A 23345-nucleotide genomic window follows, 5' to 3' on the forward strand; every position below is an offset into this window, starting at 1 on the left:
ACGTAGGCAACCCTTCTAAAGGGTGTGGTCACTTTAATTTTTCAAAATCTCACATTTTTACGACTTAGCATCGCAAAAGTCAAGTATCGCAGCAAATCAGGAACTAACGCGCCACGATGGATATATCGTGCCATGATGGACGTATCGCGCCGTGATGGAAGCCAATTTTTGCCGTTTCAAAGCTGTAATTAATCACAACTGTTTCAGATTATTTCAGAGATTTTCCGACTTCCATACTCGGATTATTTTCAAAATTACTCAAGTTGTTTTCATTGCTTAAAATTATTCCCAATAAAAAAGGAATGTTGAAGACAAAAAGTTAATTAATAGCTAAAAATTGCATTAATAATTGGGAATTACATTATTGATGAAATAAAAGCTTGAAAATAAAATTAACTTAAAATTAAAAAATTGTCTAATAAATTGAAGGCAAAGAAATATTCTAATATGTCTTCTCCTTCCTAATTCTCTTCCAGTTCTTATCTGTGTCTTCGTCATCTTCTAGCTCCTTTACCAGCAGGGAACCGTTAGATGACCTAACCGAGACCTTAGAATAAACGGTTTCCCCCTTAGCAAAAACACCAACTTTCTTTTTAACCCAAGCCTTCTTTTCTTTAGGGTCAGCCTTCCCTTTCCCTTTACCCCCCACAACACTTTTCTTCTTAGGCATGATAGGAGCCTTGAATTCAACTCTTGAACCCATACGTTCTTTAAGAGGAGCTTTCTTGTCACCTAAGCGGTCTCTTATGTTAGTCTTCTCTGCACCCTTAGAGCTTGTGTTTTGAACCTTGTTCTTCTCCTTTTGGTTTCGACCAAGTAACCATTGTTTAAATTCCCTAGACAATGGAGGAGGAACCCTGTTAGAGACAACATTCCATAAGGGTCTAGCACACCAATAATCGTCAAATCGTTCAACATTCTTCGATATAGGGTACTCATAAGGACAACGATGATCTCCAGAAGGTATGGTTTGAGCAAGACCATATTGCCTCATCACTTTAGAAGGATAGTAAAAGGTCAACCCTGACAAATTCGAGATACGACAGAAAGGTTGAGTGTTGACTCCAACCATCTTCTCAATTCTCCACCAAGGAATAATCCACTTGATAGAGAAGTCGCGAGTTTCAAAGATTCTACTCCACTCCTGGCGTCGCATCTTTAAAGAAAAGTGTTTCTTCCTCCTCAACAGACAGTTAGGAGTATACTTCTCAATATTGTCAGGAGGACTAATAAATTCAAGTCTTTCCATCAGCCAAATCTGCAAGAATAGAGAAAAATTGTTATTACTTTACATAATTAAATATTTTTTATTTCTGTAATTAAAAGTATTAATTTTCTACATGTAATAATATTGGAGGTCCTCGAAGAGGCGCTTTAGGATTTTTCTTTAATTCATCTAAACTTAGCATTGTTTCTCCAACAATTAATAGCATTGGGTTACTCCCAGCGTCAATTTGTTCCATCACAAATGCTAAAATAGCTTGCCCCACATGCATACTACCACTAGTAAGCAGAAATTGGCTAAACATACAATAAAGGAAAGCTCTTATTTTATATATATGGAATGAGTCGGACGTAGGTCTATTAGAATAAAAAGATGTAAGTTTCCTTAGATCAACTTCACTACCATCAACTATGGTTTTTAAATCATTTTCCCTCAGATTATAATAACGCTCAAAACCTTTTTAGTAATATTCACACACCGTGGGAATCACTGCAAGGTCTACGGAGGGAAAACCAAGAACAGCACCAAATTCTTCCGGCAGGGGGCTAATTTCATCATTACCTAGCCTAAAGCAATAGGTGTTCGAGTCCCAATATTCTATGGCGGTATAAATAACTTCACTATCAAGATCTACCCTTTTAATGCCAAATAAACCCCCCATATGAAGAAAGTCAAGCTCTTATCTCCCCTTTAGTGCACTCACGGGTTGTGTCACAAAAATTCCTAGACATGATTACTAATTTGATGCGAATGGAAGATTTAGAAGCTGATGACCCGAATAATGCTGATTATGGCGTATTTGGGGGCTTTTTATATGCAAAATCGAAGCAGAAATCGAGTCTTGTTCGGACTCGGTTTTCCCAGATCCATCGCGTCGCGTTATGTATATGGCGCCGCGATATTTCCATCGCGCCGCGATTTCCAACGCTAGCGATATAAAACGCGTCTTATTTTACATTGATTCGATTTTGACTCGGATTTGTACTTTGATTTTTTTTTCGGGTTTCCTATAATTTTAACCCCTTTTCCTATTTTCCCACAAATATTCAACCCTTTTTCGCTAAATCCTAATTGGTTTAGGGAATTTCTTTTTAAGGAATTTCAAAAATTAATTAAACTTACTTTCCTCTTTTTCATTTTTTCTTTTTGGGGGGAGAAATTCGGATACCCTCCAATGATAATGAAAATGACGGAATTTTTGCACATATTTTTTGCAGATTTTCACAAAATCACAAACATGCAAGCAAAGAAAATAAAAGACTAAAAGTGTACATAAAGCTCTACACATAAGTCTAAGAGTTAAATAAAAAATACAAATCATGAGCAAAGTCCTATAGTCCAAAATATAATTGCAGGTACAAGTAACCTTTACAAAAGATTTGAGGAAATGATTGAGCACAAATAAGCGAAAAAGCGTGAGCAACAACAATGAGGCCGAACGAGCAGAATGAGTTTAAACACTCTGACCCTGTTTCCAGCACAGCGCAATACACCCTGACGCGGCGCGGCGCAAAAGATCTTGATTTGATAAAAGATCGGCCAGATTACGATCACGTTTGAGTTTGAGCGGTGATCGGCCCGATTACGATCACGTTTAAGCGGTGATCGGCCCGATTATGATCACCTTTGAGCAGTGATCGACCCTATTACGATCACATTGAGCGGTGGTCGGCCCGATTACGATCACATTTGAGTGGTGATCGGCCCAATTACGATCACATTAAGTGGTGCTCGGCCCAATTACGATCACATATGAGAAGTGGTCGGCCCGATCATGATCACAATTGCTTAAGATGGTTCGATAGGACTCTCCATGCGAGATATAACCATTGATGGAAGATTTTTATAGAAATTGATTTGAGCTCGACAAAATCTTGAGGAGTAAGGTTTTACGAAGGTTTTCCAAGGCGTGAGAAGCTATCACTTTCAAGGCGTGAAGACGAGAGGATTTGAGAAGACGGCTCGAGGCGTGGTGGTTTTCGATAGCGCTCCCTGAGAATGTGGAGGTTGTAAAAACAAAACAACTTAATTCAAAATTGACTGTGACGCAAGTTTCTCGAGGCGTAGAGACACAACAAGTTCTCCCAAGGCGAGGAAAACTGGATCATGGCGCACTTCTCAAGGCGTAGAAGACAGGAGATGAATCCTTAGGCGTGGATGCTTAATGTTATTCCCTGAGTATGGAATTTCACTTGTGAATTGCTCGAGGTGTAGGATTTCACGATAAGGCTCTTAAGGCGTGGAGACTGTCCCAAATTAGACTTCCCAAGGCGTGGAAAATCATCATTCAATAGGTGCTCAAGGCGTAGGAATCTGCGACATGTGGCCCGAAGCGTGGAAACTTGTCACCTTTCACTTGGTGAGTTGCTCGAGGCTTAGTGGTTCGCGGTGGAGTTCCCGAGGCGTGGAATATATCTCATATCAGTCTTCCGAGGCGTGGAAGATTATAATCCAAGGATTCACCCGAGACGTAGTGGTTCGCGGTAGAGTTCCTGAGGCGTAGAAGATTATCATCCGAGGATTCACTCGAGGCGTAGTAGTTCGCGGTAGAATTCCCGAGGCGTGGAAAATTATCATTCGGTGGATTTCTCAAGGCGTGGAAAGCTACCAAAAGTGTTTTCTACCGATACGTTGGTGTCAGATACGCATTTTCTTCTCCCTTAACTCCTTTATTTGTAGAATTGACGTTTTGTGCAGGTATCAGCGTTAAAAAGGATGATTTAGGATCGTAGAACGTTCTGAATCATTCTCCGTCCCTTTCGATCTACTTTTCCTTTTGTTTTCGAAACTTACGTTTCTCCAAACTTAGTCAAAGTGGGGGCTTCTGTAGACACCTGATTGTGTCTCCCCAAAAACCAAACCTAGTGATGAGTACCTTTCACATCTTTGATTATCGAGTTAGGTGAAGAGTTGAAGAGTCTCGTGAAGTTCCCTTTAGCCTTGACCATTTCTAACCTTTCCTTAAATGTTTTGAGCTAACAATCATTTATTTCGTGCCTTTAAACCCAAAATCATCCATTTCGTGTCCTAAAAATCATTCATTTCGCGTCCACTTTATTTTGTCCATAATCTGGGTCCAATTATTGTTTAGCTGGATGGAGCTTGAAAAGAGCTTTCCAACGATATATTATAAGCCCAAATCCGAGTTATAACGTAGAAGTTATGGCCAAAATACTAAACCGAGCCTCACCTACGAGGCTACGACCCAATGGCCATGTGGAGGGTCCATTAACCTTTAATATCATACCTAAATCCCTTAGGATTTATTATTAGCTTCTAGAATCCTCTAGAAGGTTCTAATTTATCTTGTTTTTAAAAAGATAAAATTTAAGGATTTTACTTCGGATAAAACACTTATTTTTAATAGGTTTAATTCTGATAAAACTAGGATACGTACGGAAATACGATTGACCCAATTTAGTTGGAAGTCGGATTCCGTGCGAATTCTATCTTTCAAAAAATATCGTTGTGCGATGCTTAATCGCGCCATGATACTAATATCGCGCCGCGATATAAGTATCGCACTGCGATATATCTGGCGTTTCGCGATACGATTTGTTTTACTTCGAGTCGAATTATGACTCTTTTTCTGATCTTTTCCCTCGTTTTTCCCTGTAAATAGAGGGCATTTTCTCCGTTTTCATTCACCAACAATCATCATCTTAAGCCCTCTCTAAGCTATAAGCTTCTCTCTCTCCCTTTCTTAGCCTTAGCCTAAACACATCACACCATACGACCTTTGCGAGACTTGGATACTCCAAGCCCTTCTCGTAGTTGCCTTCGACCTCGACGTGAAAGGTTGATATTTCTGAGGGTTTGGTCCCTAATCCTTATTTCAATTATTATTATTATTTGATTTTTTTATTTGATTTATTTCTTTCTTGAAGTTACTAACGTGTGTATTGTTTTGATAGAAAGAGATACGAGGCATCAAAGTAAGTAATCGATTACTTATTTATTCCTTTGATATAGGAATCATGTTTAGAATATTATTTTAATTTCTAGTATCATGTTAGGATGCTTTTGTGATTTCTAGTATCATGTTGCTTTCTAGTATCATGTTTAGGCTAAAACTTTGATTTTGATTTAGTGACATGCTAGGGTTTGTTATTAATCCGTTCAGTATCATGCCTAGGATCTTGCTATTAATCATGTTTTGATGAGATTATGATTATATTGATGATGAAGTTATTATGATGATTTATTGTGTCAATTAATAATCATATTTTGCTTGATTATTTATGATTCATTGTTATTGCTTGATCACGCCCTTTTTGTAGATAATTAATAATTTGATTTAGGTTTAATATGATTTTAATTCAAGTGATCGCCAATAGATTTATTTGTGCATTAATAATCAACCAACGTAGATTAAACAGGTTTAGGGCTAACTTGTTGGATTTACGTTGATCGGAAAGCGCACATGAATATCATAAGAATTAAGTAGAGGCCGATTTAGGGCTGGTTCAATCTCTTTTAGGTTAGATTCGTACCATCATCCCCGAATATCAAGTCATGGTTCCGGACCACTATGGAGTTAGCGATCTCTGTGGTCGTGAATGGGGTGTAATCTTCACACCCGTGAACGGTTTACAGGTTTCTAAAATTTGTTGGCGACTCTTTTATCTCTACCTTCTTTCCCTTTAGACGCCACCATGCTTAAATGAATGATCACAGTGGGGCTCAAAGTTGATGTTTGAAATATTCCCTACACATACCAACCCCATTTATACAACTTTTTTATGTTTCTCTCTTCTACAACAAGGAGAAGTATTGGCGCATAGGCCCTATGTATTTGACATGCAAATAGGATGACATTTTTGTAAATAATGAGAACCTGAGAAAAAGCATTGGTGGAAAATATGATGGCAAAAAGTACCACTACATGCATAATAGTACACAAAATGTACTATTCAGACAACTTATACTTTAATGGTACATTATACATGCACAATAGTACACAAAAATGTACTACTATACCACTAAGAGAGAGAAAATATACCACCAATCTTCAGATTGCGCTCCTATGTGCATGCCAAATACATAGGTCTTATACGCCTAGATGCACTCACACCCACAATACTTTATATTATTGAAAATTCTCTTTTGTACTCCCTCTGCCCTTATTTTTTGCCCCATTGCAAAAATATGGGTCAAACTTTTAAAACTTTGACCATAAATTGTCGTTAATCTATAAATGATAATATATTCATGTGTGATCTTGTTAGAATCGTCTCATTGTATAATTTATTAATATCAAATTTTTATAAATTTTAAACATATATAAATGAAGATTTATACGTTTGAAAACGCATTTTAGAAACCGTGAAAAGTCAAATGGGGCAAAAAATAAGGGAGGGAGTAATGGACAAGAGTAAAAGTTTTTAATAGAGAGAGCACACAAGAGCCGAACAGCGGTTCTTTTCATTCGTTGAGTCCGCTGTTCGCCGCACCCACTTTCACTTCTCCCAAACTCCGACCGGTGATTTCTTCTTGCTCCATAAAAATGGCCAGCAGAAAACTTGCTCGTGATTTCTTCTTCTCCAAGCAACGTCTTTTCCTCCACTTTTTACCCCATCAACAGGTTCTTATTCTCCCCTCTTTTCTTTCCATTTTCTGTTTCTTTTTTTTAATGGGTGTTGATTATCTTAATTTCTAGTTCCAGCAATCGAATTCCAAGCTTAGGTTGATTACTGGAAATGGGTATTCGTTTAATCGTCAATTTAGTGTGTTTAATGAGTTTTCCAACAAGATTAAAGGTGAAGCTTCAAGGTAATTACTCTAATTTATGCTTCTTTTTTTTTTTTTTTTGTGATTAATTGTCATTTTTTTGTGTTTTTTTACTTCCAATTTGAGTTTAATTTCTTTTTTTTGGAGTAAGTAATTCAATTTATGCATTTTTTGTGATAATTTTATGAATGCGTTGATGTTTTTTCCTTTCAATAAAACGAGGATTGAGATATTGACCGTCATTCATTTAAGAACTATATAGATAAATTAATAAAGGAAGGGATGAGAAAATATTATTTACCATTGCTGAATGCTGATAATATGATTAAGAAAAGAATTTAAGAATGTTAGAGCATTAGTAAATCATTGACAAACATAGCGAATTACTAGAATCCAAAGGTTTCATAGTTATTTTGTGAATTGGAAGTAAAACTCTTTTTGGGGTGATCCCATGGAAGCTCGAAATAGATTTCTAAGGTAATTTATACAGTAGCTTTTACTAGCTTTAATGACAGAAGAAAAATATGAAATATTGGGCATCTACTTACAACTTTACAAGGGGTTGAAGGCGTTTTTTTTACAAAAAATAAAAAAATAAAATAAAAAAAATAAAAAAATAAAGTAATTGGGCACAGAATGAGATCGTGAAGAATTTGAGGCCCGGTGCTGAAGATTTAAGAGGGATCATTTTTAAAAAGTGAATGCTTTTAATGTGTACAAAAGGTAAAAATGTGTCCTTTCTAATTCGATCTTGGGGTTTTTTAGCTGTTAAATTGATCCGGTTATTGGGTTGCTTCATTCGTATACATAGATTCTTATGCTGAGGTAAGGGACCAAGCCACCACTTAGGGACGCAAGTACTTTATCTGCAGGGTTTGTTATCAAGGCATTAGTTAGATATTGTTGATACTCTTATCTTGCAAGGCCATGTAAGTTTCGGGTAGAGGGTTAAACTAAGTACGTCTATTCATGTAATCCTTTCCCTCGTAAATTCATTTAATTATGATAAAATCGAGGGTTGTTATTTTTTCCCCTTTTAATCTCTATTTGTCTTGATATGAATATGAATAATGCTTTATATGAATTTTACTTTATTAAGTTTCATTTGGCTTTGCATGAAGTATCAATATTGAATTCAGTAGTAGATAGTGCGGATGTAAACACTTTGGCAATTTACTTCTTGGGAATCTAATTCTATTAGCCATCTTGCTCATAAATTATAATTTTATTCCCTTCATTCTGTTGATCTTTTTAATCAATTGATGTGACTCTAGTAGCTAATCACGGTTGTTTTCTTTGGGCTTGGGTGTATCCATTTTATATATGTATTTGATATTTGTTTAACTGCATGATAGTAATAAGGAATTCCAACAATCAGTTAAGCAGCTGAAAGAGAAAGCAGATGAGTTAAAAGGAGTAAAAGAAGATCTTAAAATCAGGTAATTTGTTCAATTACTCCTTGGTGTAATGGTTGCTCTTTGGTTTGTGTTTGGCAAAGTTTTTCTTTTATAGTGTGTTTGGATGAAGGATTTCAAAGGAAAGGGAAGAGAGGGCGAGATTTGTCTTCTCTTGTTTGGTTATGTTAACCAAATCCTTTTTATGCTGTAAAGAGTTGGAAGAAATGCTAGCACACTCTTTCCCTTTTTTCTCGTGGCATCTTTCTCCTGCCATTTCTTTTCCTTTCAGTTTGCTAACTAAACACATTATAATTCTTATCATATTTTTCAGCTGAAACAGATGGCTACCATATAGTGATGGCTGATGTGTGTCCTGACATGATGAATGTTTTATGCAGAGTGAAACAGACAACTGAGCAGCTACACAAGCGTGTTGATGGTGTGTGGACAGAAGCTGAAGAGACTGCAAAGAAGGTTTGTTCCTGAATTAAGTTTTATATCTAGTCTTATAAGGTCAGGGTTGCTTTCTGAACTCATTTTAACAAAAGCAGTCACAATGTGTTGGCCAATTTTTACGCACGAGAATGTTCTTGTGTCCTTAATATGCTTGCTGTCTTCATAGATTTAGAGTTTCATCTCTTCATCTTACTCATTCTTACTTTTTTAGAAGTTACTGTAAAGATTTTCATAAGAAAATTGTTATTCAAGGACTAGGTCTTTGCTGTTAGATCTGTTCAAACATGATTCCTTCTTATCCTTTCTCAAGTTTCCTGTTGGGGCTGAAACATTACATTGGTGCATAAAATAAAAAAGGTTTGCCACATTGGTAAAATAAAAAAAAATGTAGCAACTAGTTGGAATGTAGGAAAAGAGTGGCGTCAACTGATACACCTTGATTGGAGTTAGTGTGTCTACTGTTGTTTCCTTTTTACTCTTTATCAACCTTTTCTCGTATATATCAACTTTTTTCAAATTCAATATTATATTATCATATCCTCTGAATTAATTTTTAATGGATTAAAGGTTTTGGTAGTATAGGAATTATTTTTGTGATCTTAAGGAGTTTATGTTATGATAATTATTAGAAATATCATTGAAAGAGGGTATATAGCGAAATTTACTGTATACAGGCTGCTATGATTAATTTTTAGGCGTATTTATCATGGCTTCTGTCTTTATATACCAAAATGTCGCCAGATTTTTGTTTATCAATTCGAAATTCCCTCCTATTTGTAGACACCCATTTGGTGATTCAGCTGCTCTTATATAATCAAATCTAAACATATTTTGCTACACTGCATTGCATTTTTCATGTCCATTTTAGGCCAACCATGCGTAGTCTCCTTTTTGGTCTTTCTTTACATGAGAGGGCTTCAAAGCTTTACCATCCAATCCCATTTTTGTTAACCTTAGTCATCATTCATGACTAATTTTCTAAGCATCATCTTCTCTCCTTTGCGTCAATTCCTATCTATTCAATTGTGGTTTGTGGTGTATTTAAATTGTGAACCTGTAACTTTTCTTTGCTTAAACCCCTGTTCAAATAAAAAATGTTTGGAAGAAATGTTTTACTTTCTTATCAAACATATATTTTACTTCCTGCAGGTTTCTGCAAATATGAAAGAAAAGATATCATCTGCAAAAGAGGAGGTCTGCTTAGTATCTTTATGTATTTGGAATTTTCTTCTGTATATAAATCTATCAATTTCAAGTATGCTTATGTCTCTTGCAATTTATTTTGTAGGTTAAAGAGACTCTGGGTTTAAAAGGCCAAGAACCTTCAGCATCTAACAATACTAAGGAAAATGAAAGTGGTAATGTTAAAGATGAGGCCAAATCCTCATCTGGTGAGCCACACCAGCAATCTGAGCCTAGCGGTACTGCAGAGACTTTATTTAGTAATTTTAGGTCAACTTTTGCTTCGTCTTCTCCCAAGTTTTCATCAGCCTTTCAGAAATTGAAGGAAGCAAAGGTAGCTGACTTAGCTAAAAAGAGTTATACCATAGTGAAGGAAGAATTGAGTGGAAAACCAAATAGAAGGAAAAGAATGCCGTATTCTGCTTCATCGTCAACAGGAGAAACAAGTGACAGAACTGAAGTTGTTGTGGTACCAGTAAAGCAATCCCCATGGAGCAAAAAGTGGGAGTCACTAAAAGAAAAGGTGAGTTTGCTGCTATATTAGTGTTATTTTTTCCTGCAAATATTGTTATTGTGCATTACCTTATATGGATTCTTGTTTGACCTAGATGCGAGGCAATCCAATGTTTAAACGCGTCACTAGGATAAGTGAGCCTGTGGTTACAAAGAGCCAAGAGGTATGCTTTAATAATAACTGTTTATCGCACTTGATTAAGCCTAAATAGTTGAGCAGCTTTTTTTCCCCTTTTTAGGTGTAATGAACATCTTGTGACTTGGGTTATTTCATATTGCAAGACATCTAATGATTTTTAAAAAAGTCCTACTTTGGCTGATAGAGTGATACTCCATAGATGAGAGATACTTCCTTTATATTGTCCATTACGGTTGATTACTGCACATGTATTCTATTAATTGTCTCTTATTGATTAAATTCCATTCGTTTAAAATTTGAAACATTTACGAATACATAGTGATGTAAGGGAGTTGTGAAGGTTCATTTTGGAGCTAGTAGCTATTTTTGGTAAGAATTAGGGTTCTATAAGAATTCAGTTATTTTGCATTCTTAAATCTTGCAGCTCTATTGAGCCATGTGGTGCACCCACCTACAATCTAGAGGTAGGGGTTATCCGGGTGCACAATAGAGCTTCTCGTCTTATTGAGTATTGGACTATCTGCCACTTTTTACCCTATGAGGTATTTTGCTTGATTGATATTTATGTTTAGTCAAATCATATTTAAGTGAACATTTTTGTTTATATAAGATCACATTATGCTTATTGTATCAAACTATCAATCTATTACAGTATTATCTTAGTCTTACTCGTTTTCTGTATGTAAATTTCAAATTATGGTAATCATATCTATTACCCAAGAAATAAAGAAAAGGACATAACTTAATAAATTCATCATTGCACTTCACCGCATCCAAAGTATATATTGGTTATGTCTCTAGCTGGTGATTGGTTCAATTTTTAGTACATAAAATGTAGGTTGATCCCTCTATGTCTTATATCTCAAATATTAAACCCTAAACTAGTGAGTGTCTTGGTTTATGTCCTAGGTTATTATTTTTTGATATTTTTTCTTTGTTGAGAAAGTATTAATGTCGTAACTTCAAAAGTTTGGGGTAAAAGTACGTTACATTAATCTAAGTTTTGCAAGAATTGGGTGGAAAATGATAATATTGCCCTCTTATGATTAGCAAAAATGTGTTACAAGGTTTAACTACATGTAAAAGTCTTTTGAAAAGATATACTTATAGAACTTTATATTATATCCAATTTTATAAAGTTATATATTGATTTTACTCCCTTTGCATTTGCACGGTTTTCAATGAACATCTTTGACCATTAATAACTTCGGCTATGTGTAAGTAAAAATTTATCATAAGGGGAATCTAATAAGATCAAACTTGTTAATTTATTTTGATTGTATAAATCATAAAATGTGGTCAAATTTATTTTATTTTGACCACATGGATAGTAAGTGAGTCGAACTTTCATGAACGGAGGTAGTATATTGGATTAGTGGTTAAGGTATTGCGTATCATTTCAAAGGTCACAGGTTATGTTTTTTGTAGCGACAATGTTTATTAATTTGATTAAGGGATTGACTTGGGAATAAACTTTTTGCATGAAAGGAGAGTACCATGTGGCACATGGACTTTCTGATGAACACTTTTTAAAATATTAGCTATTTTTTGTCAATCAAGAAGTATAATATCTGTTGAAAACTTCTCATGGTATGACAATGCTAAGTTATTTTAATAGTGATGATTTTGGCTTTAATTGGCATAGAGCCATAAAAAGTTTCTAATGAAAATTGTCTGTTTGATGTCATGTGTGGCTTAAATGGAGAGCATTTGGTCATTATGTGATCTTAGTGTGTGTTTTAGGTTAAAGTGAAATTGTATAGGCCTGATCAAATTAACATTGCTATGTATGTCATTGCAAATAGGCATTCATGAAGGTCCCATATGAAGAAGATGAGTATATCGAGATGGATGTGTGGGAGCACTTTGGAAAGGATTAGGAATGTAGATATGCATTGGAAGGTTGGAATTGCATATGTAAAGGACAACATAAAGGAGAATCGACTAAGTTGAGGTGGGCATGTCAAACATCGATTGGAGGATTGGAGGATGCATTGGTAAGATAGGTGGAGGGTTGGGATGATGGGGGATTTTAAAATAATCTTAGGGTGGCAGAAGATGATTTAAATAGAGCATGTATCACTAGATAGAAGTGAATGGAGGAGAATGATCTTTGTGAATGACCATATGAGATTGATTCTAAGTTCACAACCATGGGTGTAAAAACTCAGTCGCGATATATCTTTTTAGCCGAGTTGTATAGGTTTTCAATTTACCACACTAATCTTTATAATAGACTGAGTTTTAAGCCGATTCAACTGTTAAATTATGGTCTCGGCTGATATTTTACACTACCACTCCGTTACCTAGTTTTTTAGACAATTTTTCTACTTTTCTGAACTCATTGTACTAGAATTTTGTTACTATTATGTTTATGTTATTATTGGTTCTTGAATTATGATTTTAAAGTACTAGTTGAAATTCTGGAGAAGACTTTCAAACCATATTCATGTCGCAAAAATCGTGGTCCTGTTTGCGAGCATCATCTCCATACCGAGATACTGCGACCGTTGCCACATTTTCAAACCATGCATGCAACCGATCCCATCTTCTGGGAATTGTTTTTATTTTTTTATTCTTTATCTAATTTTATTTTGTTGTTATTATTATTTGCTGTCTTTGTTTTTCTAAATGTCTCCCTGAAGTTTGATCTGATTGTATATTTTCAAATCTATGTTAGTTGGCTGAAGATCTACAGGAAAGATGGGAAACTAGTGATAGTCCTGTTGTACATAAAATTCAAGAGTAAGTTCAGCTACACATTGTGTTAGCTTTGCATTTATGTGCTGATGAAGTGGTTAAATTAGTTATCTGAATCTGATGTTTCTCTGCTACCCTTAAGATTTGATAAAATTCATGTGGTATTTCAATGTTTTGAAGTAGCATCATATATCTATGAGGTTTGGTAAAAATTTACTAGATGTCATTGATGATTAACGAACATTAACTCTGTTAACCTTATAGATCCAAATATTTTATTAACACAATACTAACCCATCTTCCATGTTAACTCTTCATTTCTCTTGTAAACATGTGACTACTTCAGACCTAGAAATGGAATAAGTATTAACAAATAATAAGAACTAAATAAAACAAATTAATTAATCCCAAAATTAAATTTATGTTAAAATTTTAACTGTTTAGTATGATTGACACATTAATATATTCTATCAAATACATTTAGAATTCAGATTATGTCTAATGTAAAAAATTGTGATGGCTAATGGTTGGTGTTGTTGCTACTGTTGGGATTCTCCCTCTTTTCTCAAAGTTCAGAAAAATTTAATTGTCATATTCTAGCACAGAAACTCCATATCTAGAGTCTCTATGGTTGAATTTGACCATCCTAACTCATATTCTGACAATAGTAGCTCATTCTCATTTGAGAGTAGTCAATTGAATAAGAAAATTAGGCAAATTAATGCTTTTAAAATCAAAATTTGAGCTTCTTTTTTCAACTGAGTCTGATTATTGTACTGTTGAAGAAATATGCCCCTGATTAAAATGCTGAGGCTAATTAGCAGATTTTGAGCAAATGGGTAAACAGATTAACATTGGTTAGGTATCAAGGGCAACCAATACATTTTTTTTTTAAAAAAAAAAAAAAAAAAAAAAAAAAACAAAACAAAACATAATTACCAAACCTCATGAGTTTATGGTGCATTTTTCAAAACATAGGAGTACCCTATGAAAATTGGTAAATCTAAATTGGTACAAATATGCATATAATAAAATTACATTAATGATTTCCTTTTTTCTTGTCAGTATTAATGATAGAGTTTTTGGAGAAAATGATTCTGGATTATCGTTCAAGGAAATTCGTCGTCGTGATCCGTATGTATTTGCTAGTCCTAATCATAAGCTCTTTTGCTTCTGTAATATCACCTTTTAAAATTTATTGCTTTGCTGCCAGATTGTTTTCTTTGCCCGATTTTGTAGCTGAGGTTCAGGAAGTGATCAAGCCAGTTCTGAGTGCTTATATCAAGGTAAATGTTGAACTGTTTGAGAGGAGGGGGGGGGGGGGAGGCTGCATATTTTTTGTGCAATTGCCACTTTGTTATGCTTCCAAAAGAGTATTAATTATCTTTAAAATTGCTATGTCCAGGGGGACAATGAAGTCTTGGAGAAATACTGTAGCTCTGAAATTGTGGAGCGGTGTAAAGCAGAGCATAAAGTTTTTCAAAGCCAGGATATCTTCTTTGATAATAAGGTCAGGTGCTGCAACTTAATCATATATTGATGTAGGTCTCAATCAGGCATATAGTCTCATAATTTCCATTCTGAAGCTCCATTGAATGAGTTATTTTTATAGAGTTGTTGAAACATAGACTGCTGAGACTTTCTTATATTGAAATTATTATTTTATGATTCCAATTTATTTTGAAATCGTTGCATAGAGAAATCAGGCACACTGGGTAGGGATTAAGGAAAGAAATGTCCAATGCAACCTTACTAAGCTTTGTTGAAAATGTTGGATATAACATTGTTTTTGTTGGACATGTACATTTTTTTTTATGGATAGTTGGATTTATACATCATTTTACAGTTAATGGCTATAAAGATTTTAAAAAAATGTTATAAGCTGTTATTTTGCACGTGTATTTTGTTCTTCCTCTGTTTTTTTTTTTTTTTTTTTTTTTACTTGCAACACACATTTTAGGTACGCAATTTTAGGAGGTGATTAGTGAAGGTAAGCGAGCGATTTTATCAAAATAATTTTAACACAAGGATTAGAGTAGGGTTATGCATAATGTGTACAAATTATTTTGAATAATGTCTCAAAGACCTCAAAGTGCGTGCCATAAGGTTGTGTTGCAAGTAAATAAAAATCAAGGAAGTAATTTATTGAGATGTGGTTAAATATATTGCAATAAAAAATAAAAGTAATTTAGGAATCTTGAATCCCTTATTTCCTTAATCCATTAGGTCGGCTCAAACTCGAAATGTTTGGGTCATGAACTTTAATGATTTAACAAAACAAACGTGAACTTTTCTAACTCCAATTCGACCCGGTCAACCAGTTGACTGGTGACATCTCGTGCAAAGCAAACAGTCTCCTCCAAAAAAATAACATAAAATTTGAACTAGATTCAGGATCATAGATTATTTCAATTTATTATCACCATGTCAAGGAATGGCTCTTAGTAGTGCTTTAAACCTATTACTACTGGTTCTTGGAAGTTCTATCTTTCTAGAACTATTGACCATGAAAAACAATTTGGTTACCCTTTGGCCTACTGTTATGGTGAAGCTGATTATGTACCACCATGGTCCAAAATGCAAAAGTGTTGCAAGCTGGATACTAGCATACCTTGCTTCAATTAATGAGTTAGGAACAATAGCAATCAACTTAGTTTGTATTCAAATGCATTTTGGTGCTAATAAATTTATAGAACTCAAATCTTTTGTATTTTTCCTTGATTTCTTTCTTTTTTTATTCTATTATTTTATATATATTTTTATTTTTTATAATCTGTGTTATAAACTTCCCTAATACATGTTTCTATAAAGCAGATTTTGCATGTATCTGAGGTGGATGTAAGAGAGACTAAAATGATGGGTTCTAGTCCCATTATTATTCTTTCGGTGAGTAGTTTCAAGACTTTTATTGAACTCTTTGAACCATATTTCACAGCTGCAAGTTTTGAAACTGACATATGTTGCTGATGTATTTCAATCAGTTCCAAACACAGCAAGTGTATTGTGTACGCAATAGACAAGGTTCAATAAAGGAAGGAAGTCAGGTAATTTTGAAATATTTTTTCCTGTTATTTTTCTGTTATTATGTTTGGATCTTTTTTAGAAGCTGCTGGGTGAAATTAGCTTTCTTAGCTACTTGAATTTTAAGCTTGCGGTGCTAGCAAAGAAGCTGAAAGCTTATAGTTTAGTTCTTTGTTTTTCAAATGTTTCACGGTCTCTTCTATGGAATTTCGAATATATATTATTCATTTAATTAACATCTAATCCTTGTCACCTTTTCCTTTGGTTGCATGCAGTTTTTGAAGACAGCCTCTGAAGATAGCTGTCTTCCTTGATGAAGTTGAAACTGTACTAGATTAGTAGTTGGTCATTTGATAATTTGAGGGCTATTAATGCAGGTTTATATTTACAGCTGGTGATATTTGATGGATAGAGAAGTCTCAATTCATTTTCTAAAAAAGTGTTGTCTTCATTGGTTAAAGATTAAATTCAACTATAAAGGGGGCTAATATTAAAAGGAATGAATTATGAAATTGGATATTTTCTGCAAATGAGGCCTTGTATGCCCTGGAATGAACCCCAAGGAGCCCCACTATACATTGAATTGAGAGGGTAGAGTAGGTTGCTTCTTATTTCTGAGAAATATGAAGCGTGCAATATCATCTGTCGTGTAGCTTACTTCATACTAGTGCTACGAGTATGTATGTTTTTTTAACAAGTTATAGGTGTACAGTTTACATGAAATTCATTTTATGTTTTGGTCTCAAGACTATCTTATTACATCCTACCTTGCTATAATGGAAATAAACAACTCACTGCTTCGAAATATTAATTTTAATCTTCAGAAAAGCCCAAAACTGGGAACTTAGTGTAGCCAGCTCAGCCTTTACTTTTTTTTTTTTTTTTTGTTTTAACAAGCCTTGAAATATTTGAATTGGAAACTGCGGAACTTTGAGAACAAAGCGATGTGAGCTTACTTTGCTTGGTTCTGTTGAAGCAGGACACTATCCACAGTGTATATTACTTGTGGGCTATGCAACAAATGGAGCCAGAAGAAATCAACGAGGATGTTATTTACTCAATGTGGAGGCTAAGGGAGATGCAACAAGTTGGTGTCGCGGCTCTTATATAGGATGCAGTTTATACGTAATTCTCTCCTTTTACTTGATGGAAGTGTTGTATCACTTCTCGGGGATTTTAACTTCTACAGGGAAGTTCTTTTTGAGTAGGCATATTCACATTATTTTTTAGGCAATCCTCCTATTCATTTAGGGAATGGGAAAAAAGAAGTGTAAGGAAATTATTTAGCTGTGAATCCTGCACAATGCAATTGTGGAAGTTAAAATTAAAAAAACATAAAAAAAAAATTTTAAAAAAAAAATCTAAAAAAGATACAAGGCTGCATTGTGCTGGCCTGATCTTGCTTTCATGGAGTTTTTTTAGTTTACCAAATCACTAACTTTATTTTGTTGCTCCCTTTTTTTTATAGATCATAGAGCATCAATTTCAAAAGAAAATTGTATTATTATTAATTTATGAAAAGTTAATACTCTCTGTTTTTTTTTTGTAGTTTTACCATTGGCATTTTGTAATATTTGCATTCTTTGTATGAAGTACTAATACTTCATTTTTGAGAAAATAAATTTTGTATTCTTACTGTTCACATTCTCTGACCATCTTTGGTTAGTTCATAATGAAAATATGTGGAACATGTTGAATTCTTTTTAATATACTTCGTATTGTTAGAAGATAAGTCTAATAAGTGAATGCCAATTATTGATTTGATTACACAATGTTCATATAGGTTCAAACACTTGTGAACTCATATGGCTTTATGTGAGTAATTATTGTATTATTAGTGTAATTCATGGCTATAAATACAATGCCATAGAAGTAAGAATACAATCATAACACTACAACAATTTCACCCATCTTCTTTCACTCCTTTACTCCTTTTATTAATCAAAACTTTTCTATCGGTAAATTCTTTTAACACGTTATTAGCACAATTTCCTATTCAGGTATATTTATACCTACTTCTCAGAATTACAATAAATACTATCTACTTCTAAATGTTTTGAGGAGTATGCTCTATAGTTGCCCATATTTTGGGATCCTCTATACCAGAAACTCAAACATTTACTATATCATATATCTCAAAACAACGGTGAAAAATATCCTTACTTATGAATTTATTATTATCCTACCTTGTTTTATTCATGTTGGTATCTTGGTTTATGTTTGATTCATACATGTTGATATTACATACTCACCTTCTATGTAAAATTTAATTTTAGTAATTATAATTAGTAGTAACTTTGCATGCATATTATTAACTAAATTGACAAAAAGATGCAGCCTTTTATACTTATTATTTTTCTTTCTTTTACGAACCTTTTGTGTTTCTTTCAGTTTTCGAACCCATGATCTTTTATAGATATTAGGGCTCTCGGACCACTATGGCTTGCATTCCCAGTGTGATAACCTTTTACAATTATAAATACTTATATTTGAATCATAATTTTTCCAATACATTAAACCATTATATGATACCTACCTCTATAAAAGGTAGATTTTCCCCCGATTTTCACCACAAATTTCTTATCCCCTCTATTCAAAAATCACCCAAAAATTTTCACCCCTTCTTCTCCAACATGTTCCCCGACGGCAACCAAAACATCCAAGACACCCACACCTTCACCTTTGAGGATGATTTAAGGAAGATAAAACAATATTTTCTTCTAATTATGGCGCTTGTAGTCCTGTTAGTAGCAATATTAATTTTTGTCATAATGTTCAAGTGAAGTTTGTTTATTTTGTCGTTTTAGTAGGTTAAAAGCATGATTTTGTTTTATTATGTTGTTTTGTTGTTTTAAATCATCATTGTATAATATTACCATTATTATTATAATTATTGTTACTACTGTTGTTGTTGTCGTTTTGCTATTTATGCGACTAATATGATTTATTTTTTTGCCTAATTATATAATTACTCACAATAATAAACCAAGGGGGAGAAAGAACTATATTATTTATGGCTTATTATTGTTAAAAAAAAATTAATTATCACGTGATTCATTAACAAACTAAAAATATGGAAGAATTAAACACATGTGATATACGTATGATTATAAACTAATTATCACGTAATTTGTTGTAGTCAAAATGGGAGATCTTGTGAAAAGACAATTCAGCATTCTAGATTTATCTGGAAAGAAATTTTTGGAATGAAAAGTGGATGCCATGATGAATTTAAAAGCTCAAGGGTTGGAGCATGCTGTTAATAAAAGTCCCCCTGGTCAAACAACTGATACTACCACTTCTGCAATGACGGTTGAAAAACCCATTACCGAACAAGAAAAGGCAAAAGCCTTAGTTTTACTAAGGCATCATTTACATGAAGGCCTTAAAACTGAGTACATGATGGTTGAAGGTCCCAAAGAATTATGGGACTGCCTTAATGAAAGATTTGGACACCACAAAAGGGTGCTCCTTCCTAAGGCATTATTTGACTGGACAAATTTACGGTTCCAGGATTTCAAATATGTAATAGATTACAATTCAACCATACATGAGATAGTATCTATATTGAGATACTGTGATCATCCAGTCACCGATGAACAAATGATTGAAAAAAACACTCACTACCTTTCATGCAAGCAACATACTGTTGCAAGAACAATATCGTGAAAGAGGTTTTAAGAATTTTAATGAATTAATGAGTGTATTGCTTGTTGCGGAACAAAATAGTGATCTTTTGTTGAAAAATCATAATCTCAGACCAACTGGGTCTTTGGCCACTCATCATGAGGCAATTGCAACAAGTTCTTATCCACTCGAGGCAAATGCTGCACGAAGAGGTAGACGTGGAAATTACAATGGCCGTGGAAAAGGCCGTGGAAATTATCGCGGACGAGGCCGAGGACGTGGTAGAAACAATTTTCAAAGAAACAGTAATTTCAAAAATTTTGAAAAACAGAAGGGACAGTCATGTGGAAGCCACAAACAAACTCTTTCAAAAGGAAAAGACACATGTTACAGATGTGGCATGACAGGACATTGGGGACGTAATTATCGTACGGCCAAACATTTGGTAGACCTTTACCAGGCTTCTGTAAAAGGTAAAGAGAAAAATGCAGAAGCAAATTATGTTAATGAAGAAAATGCTCCATGTACCCTTGATGTGTCCGATTTCTTCATGGACAATGCTGAAACTGGGAATGATTTCATCTTTGTAAAAAATAACAATGCTTAATTAACCCATCTACTGATGTAATATATACTACGTTTTAATGTATTTTTTGATATGTATTTTAAATGATTAGTCATGTACTCTTAATTTCTATCATAAAAGTTTGTATGATATTATTCTAAACTAATCTCACATTTATTTTAGGATTTTTTGTAAATTACCACCCAAAAAATAGTCCAGTTTTGACATAACCATCCAAATAATTTTTTATTTTATATTACCACCCAATAAATTAAATTATTGCTCAGATTACCACCCATTTAGCAAGTCCGGTGGAATTTCCGTCGGTGGGCCCCACGTTTTTAATTTTTTCTTTTTTTTTTCTTCTATTCTCTGGATTTCCTCTCTCTCACCCCGATTTTTTCTCTCTCCTACCTTCTTCATTGAATCAAAGCAACAACAAATCTGTGTACTTTTCGTCAACAAATCTGTGTGATATTCTAATTCTCCATACTTCAAAGCATGCAACAACAACAAAAGCCCCAAATAAATCCAACAAAAAAGCAACAACATCAAATCTGGGCATTTCGTCAACTTCAAAGCAAGAACAACAAAAACCCCAAATTAATCCAAATCAAATCAAGCAACAAATTAATCCCAACTTAGGGTTCTTAAAATCCCACGATTCAACATCCCCCATCAAAATCAATCAAAAAAACAACCAAAAATCAATCAAACACCAACCAAAATCAAAATCAGATCTAATAAACAAAATCTGGAACATAAATTGAGCTTGAACATTCTCGTAGAAGACGATCAAATTCTGGAAACAATCGCTATTCGACTGTTCGATTCCTTGTTGATTAGGGGATTTTTCCCCACCAATCACCATCTGACAAGTGGACCAATCAGGTTCCGCCATGTGTCCGTCACATGGGCCAATAGGAGCCTGCCACGTGTCAAGCAATGATCCGTCCACTATGGACCAATTACGACACGACACGTGTCCTTCCCATGACACCTGGGATAACCGGTCACCTAGGCCCAACTTCCGAGGGAAGCCCAATCAGCCTAAGGTTAACCTAAACCTAGATTGACACGTTTCCCGAGGTTATAAATACCTCCCTTAATCCTCATTAAGGGAGATTACGCTAAAAACGCAGATTACACACATTAAACACTCTCACCTAGAGAGACCCAATCACTTTAATTTCCGCATTAATTACTCCTCAAACAAGTACTAACTTGATCGTTGGAGGCGGAGCTCCCACCACAAGGAGTCTCCGTTGTTTTGCAGGTACAGGCGTCCGATTCCAGTCTCGGAATTGTAACTCTCCCGCAGGACATCAGAAAACCCCGAAACATCTTGGCGCCGTCTGTGGGGAGAGTACTTCTGAGATGACATCCACGTTTGTACCGGCTCCTGAAGAGAGACGTCCCCTGGACGACCGTCTAGTTCAGTCGGACCACGATACTGAGAATGAATTTGAAGTTGAAGCTCACACAGCTTCAGACGGGACCCTAAGGGCCCGACGTACCCGTCATACCGAAAGGAGGGAACGGGAACATCTTCAAACTGGAAGCGAGCCAGCAGGCGCACCGCCTATTCGGCAGCAGCCGACTGATGGGTCTGCTCCCATCACAAGGAACGAACTCATGACCTTCATGAGGGACTTCAAGGGAGAAATTCAAGAGTTGATCAACAAGAAGCCGCCTGCTCTGGACAAGGAGCAGTCGGCTAAGAAACCCTCCACTTCACGGAAGAGGAAACCAGTTCAAGGGCGAGAGGCGACCCCTCATCCTAAATCTAGGAAGTGGGAGCCACCTGCCCTTGATTTCACAAAATACCGTTTTCCTACTCCAGGAAATAGGAAACCTGTTCGTCATATTCAGGCGGACGGATCGAGGAAAACATACACAGACGCTCGGCTACTGCTAGAGCAGAAGAAGAGTAGCCGATTGTCAGAGTTGGCCTCTACTTCAAACTTCCAAGACAGTTTGCGAAATACCTCGATGAGGCATACTCAGTCGTATCATGAGAGTCAGTCAGGCGGCACCTCCCGTCAGTCCGGCTTTCATAGCGACCGGGCGGTACCAAACTTACCGTTTGTACCGCAACAACAATATTTTTTACAGCCACCTCCGTTTGGTGGACATGCAGCAAAAAATGTCCAACCTATGGACTGGCAGCTACGGTTGCTTAGACTTGGTGAACAGCCGTCGGCCTTCTCCAAGGAAATTACTGAAGCCGCTCAGCCGGCCAAAGTGAAAAATGTATTAGTAGGCGCCTATGACGGCACTACTAACCCAGAAGACCATCTGATGGCATTCACCAACCTGATGTACCTTCAAGGGTTGGATGATCCCACTTGGTGCAAGTGTTTCCCAGCGACTCTCAAAGGAATCGCACAACAATGGTTCGGCAACCTGCCGACTGGTTGTGTAAATAACTTCAAGACGCTTGCTTACTTATTCACCTCCAACTTCGCCATGAACATCCCTGCGAAGAAGACGACCCTTGCTTTAGGAACAATTCAGCAGGGCGAGAAGGAGGGGCTTCGTTCTTACATCAGGCGGTTTAACCTGATGAGGATACAGATTCAAGGGTTACCGGATGAAGTAGCCTATACTGACTTTTTCAGAGGTCTCAAAGACGGGTCGACCTTCAAATTTGATTTGGTCCGAAAGAGGGTGGCGACTCTTCAACAGGCCTTGATTGAAGCGGAAGCCTATATACAGGCGACTGGTCTTTGTAGTACGGTAAAACAGTCAGACGGGAAAAGGTCCGACAAAAGAGAAGGACGACAGAAA

The 23345-nt window shown here is 35.4% G+C and overlaps 3 protein-coding genes across 5 annotated transcripts; all 3 read left to right on the plus strand.

Annotated features, from left to right (window-relative positions):
- Positions 1 to 6619: 6619 nt before the first annotated feature.
- LOC110728498 (mitochondrial import inner membrane translocase subunit TIM44-2-like) lies at positions 6620 to 17724 on the plus strand. 3 transcript variants are annotated; one of them, XM_021908134.1, is made up of 14 exons: positions 6620 to 6809; positions 6891 to 6997; positions 8311 to 8394; positions 8751 to 8826; positions 9958 to 10002; positions 10097 to 10513; positions 10599 to 10667; positions 13323 to 13387; positions 14408 to 14476; positions 14556 to 14628; positions 14748 to 14852; positions 16157 to 16228; positions 16324 to 16386; positions 17343 to 17724. In XM_021908134.1, exons 1-14 carry the CDS (start codon positions 6732 to 6734, stop codon positions 17472 to 17474), a joined length of 1455 nt encoding a protein of 484 aa, XP_021763826.1. In that variant the 5' UTR covers positions 6620 to 6731; the 3' UTR covers positions 17475 to 17724. The 3 variants fall into 3 exon arrangements, with proteins under 3 accessions (XP_021763826.1, XP_021763827.1, XP_021763825.1); XM_021908135.1 differs by lacking the exon at positions 17343 to 17724 and adding an exon at positions 16639 to 17215 and having other exon boundaries at positions 6885 to 6997; XM_021908133.1 differs by having other exon boundaries at positions 6621 to 6809; positions 6885 to 6997.
- Positions 17725 to 19585: 1861 nt separating this feature from the next.
- On the plus strand, positions 19586 to 20032 carry LOC110728466. The gene has a single exon (XM_021908109.1). The coding sequence runs from the start codon at positions 19586 to 19588 to the stop codon at positions 20030 to 20032; it is 447 nt and encodes a 148-aa protein (XP_021763801.1).
- A 28-nt stretch (positions 20033 to 20060) lies between these two features.
- LOC110728467 lies at positions 20061 to 20597 on the plus strand. Its single transcript, XM_021908110.1, has one exon. It carries the CDS (start codon positions 20061 to 20063, stop codon positions 20595 to 20597), a length of 537 nt encoding a protein of 178 aa, XP_021763802.1.
- Positions 20598 to 23345: the final 2748 nt, after the last annotated feature.

Source organism: Chenopodium quinoa, unplaced genomic scaffold, assembly GCF_001683475.1.
Source record: "Chenopodium quinoa cultivar QQ74 unplaced genomic scaffold, ASM168347v1, whole genome shotgun sequence".
Lineage (NCBI taxonomy): Eukaryota > Viridiplantae > Streptophyta > Magnoliopsida > Caryophyllales > Amaranthaceae > Chenopodium > Chenopodium quinoa.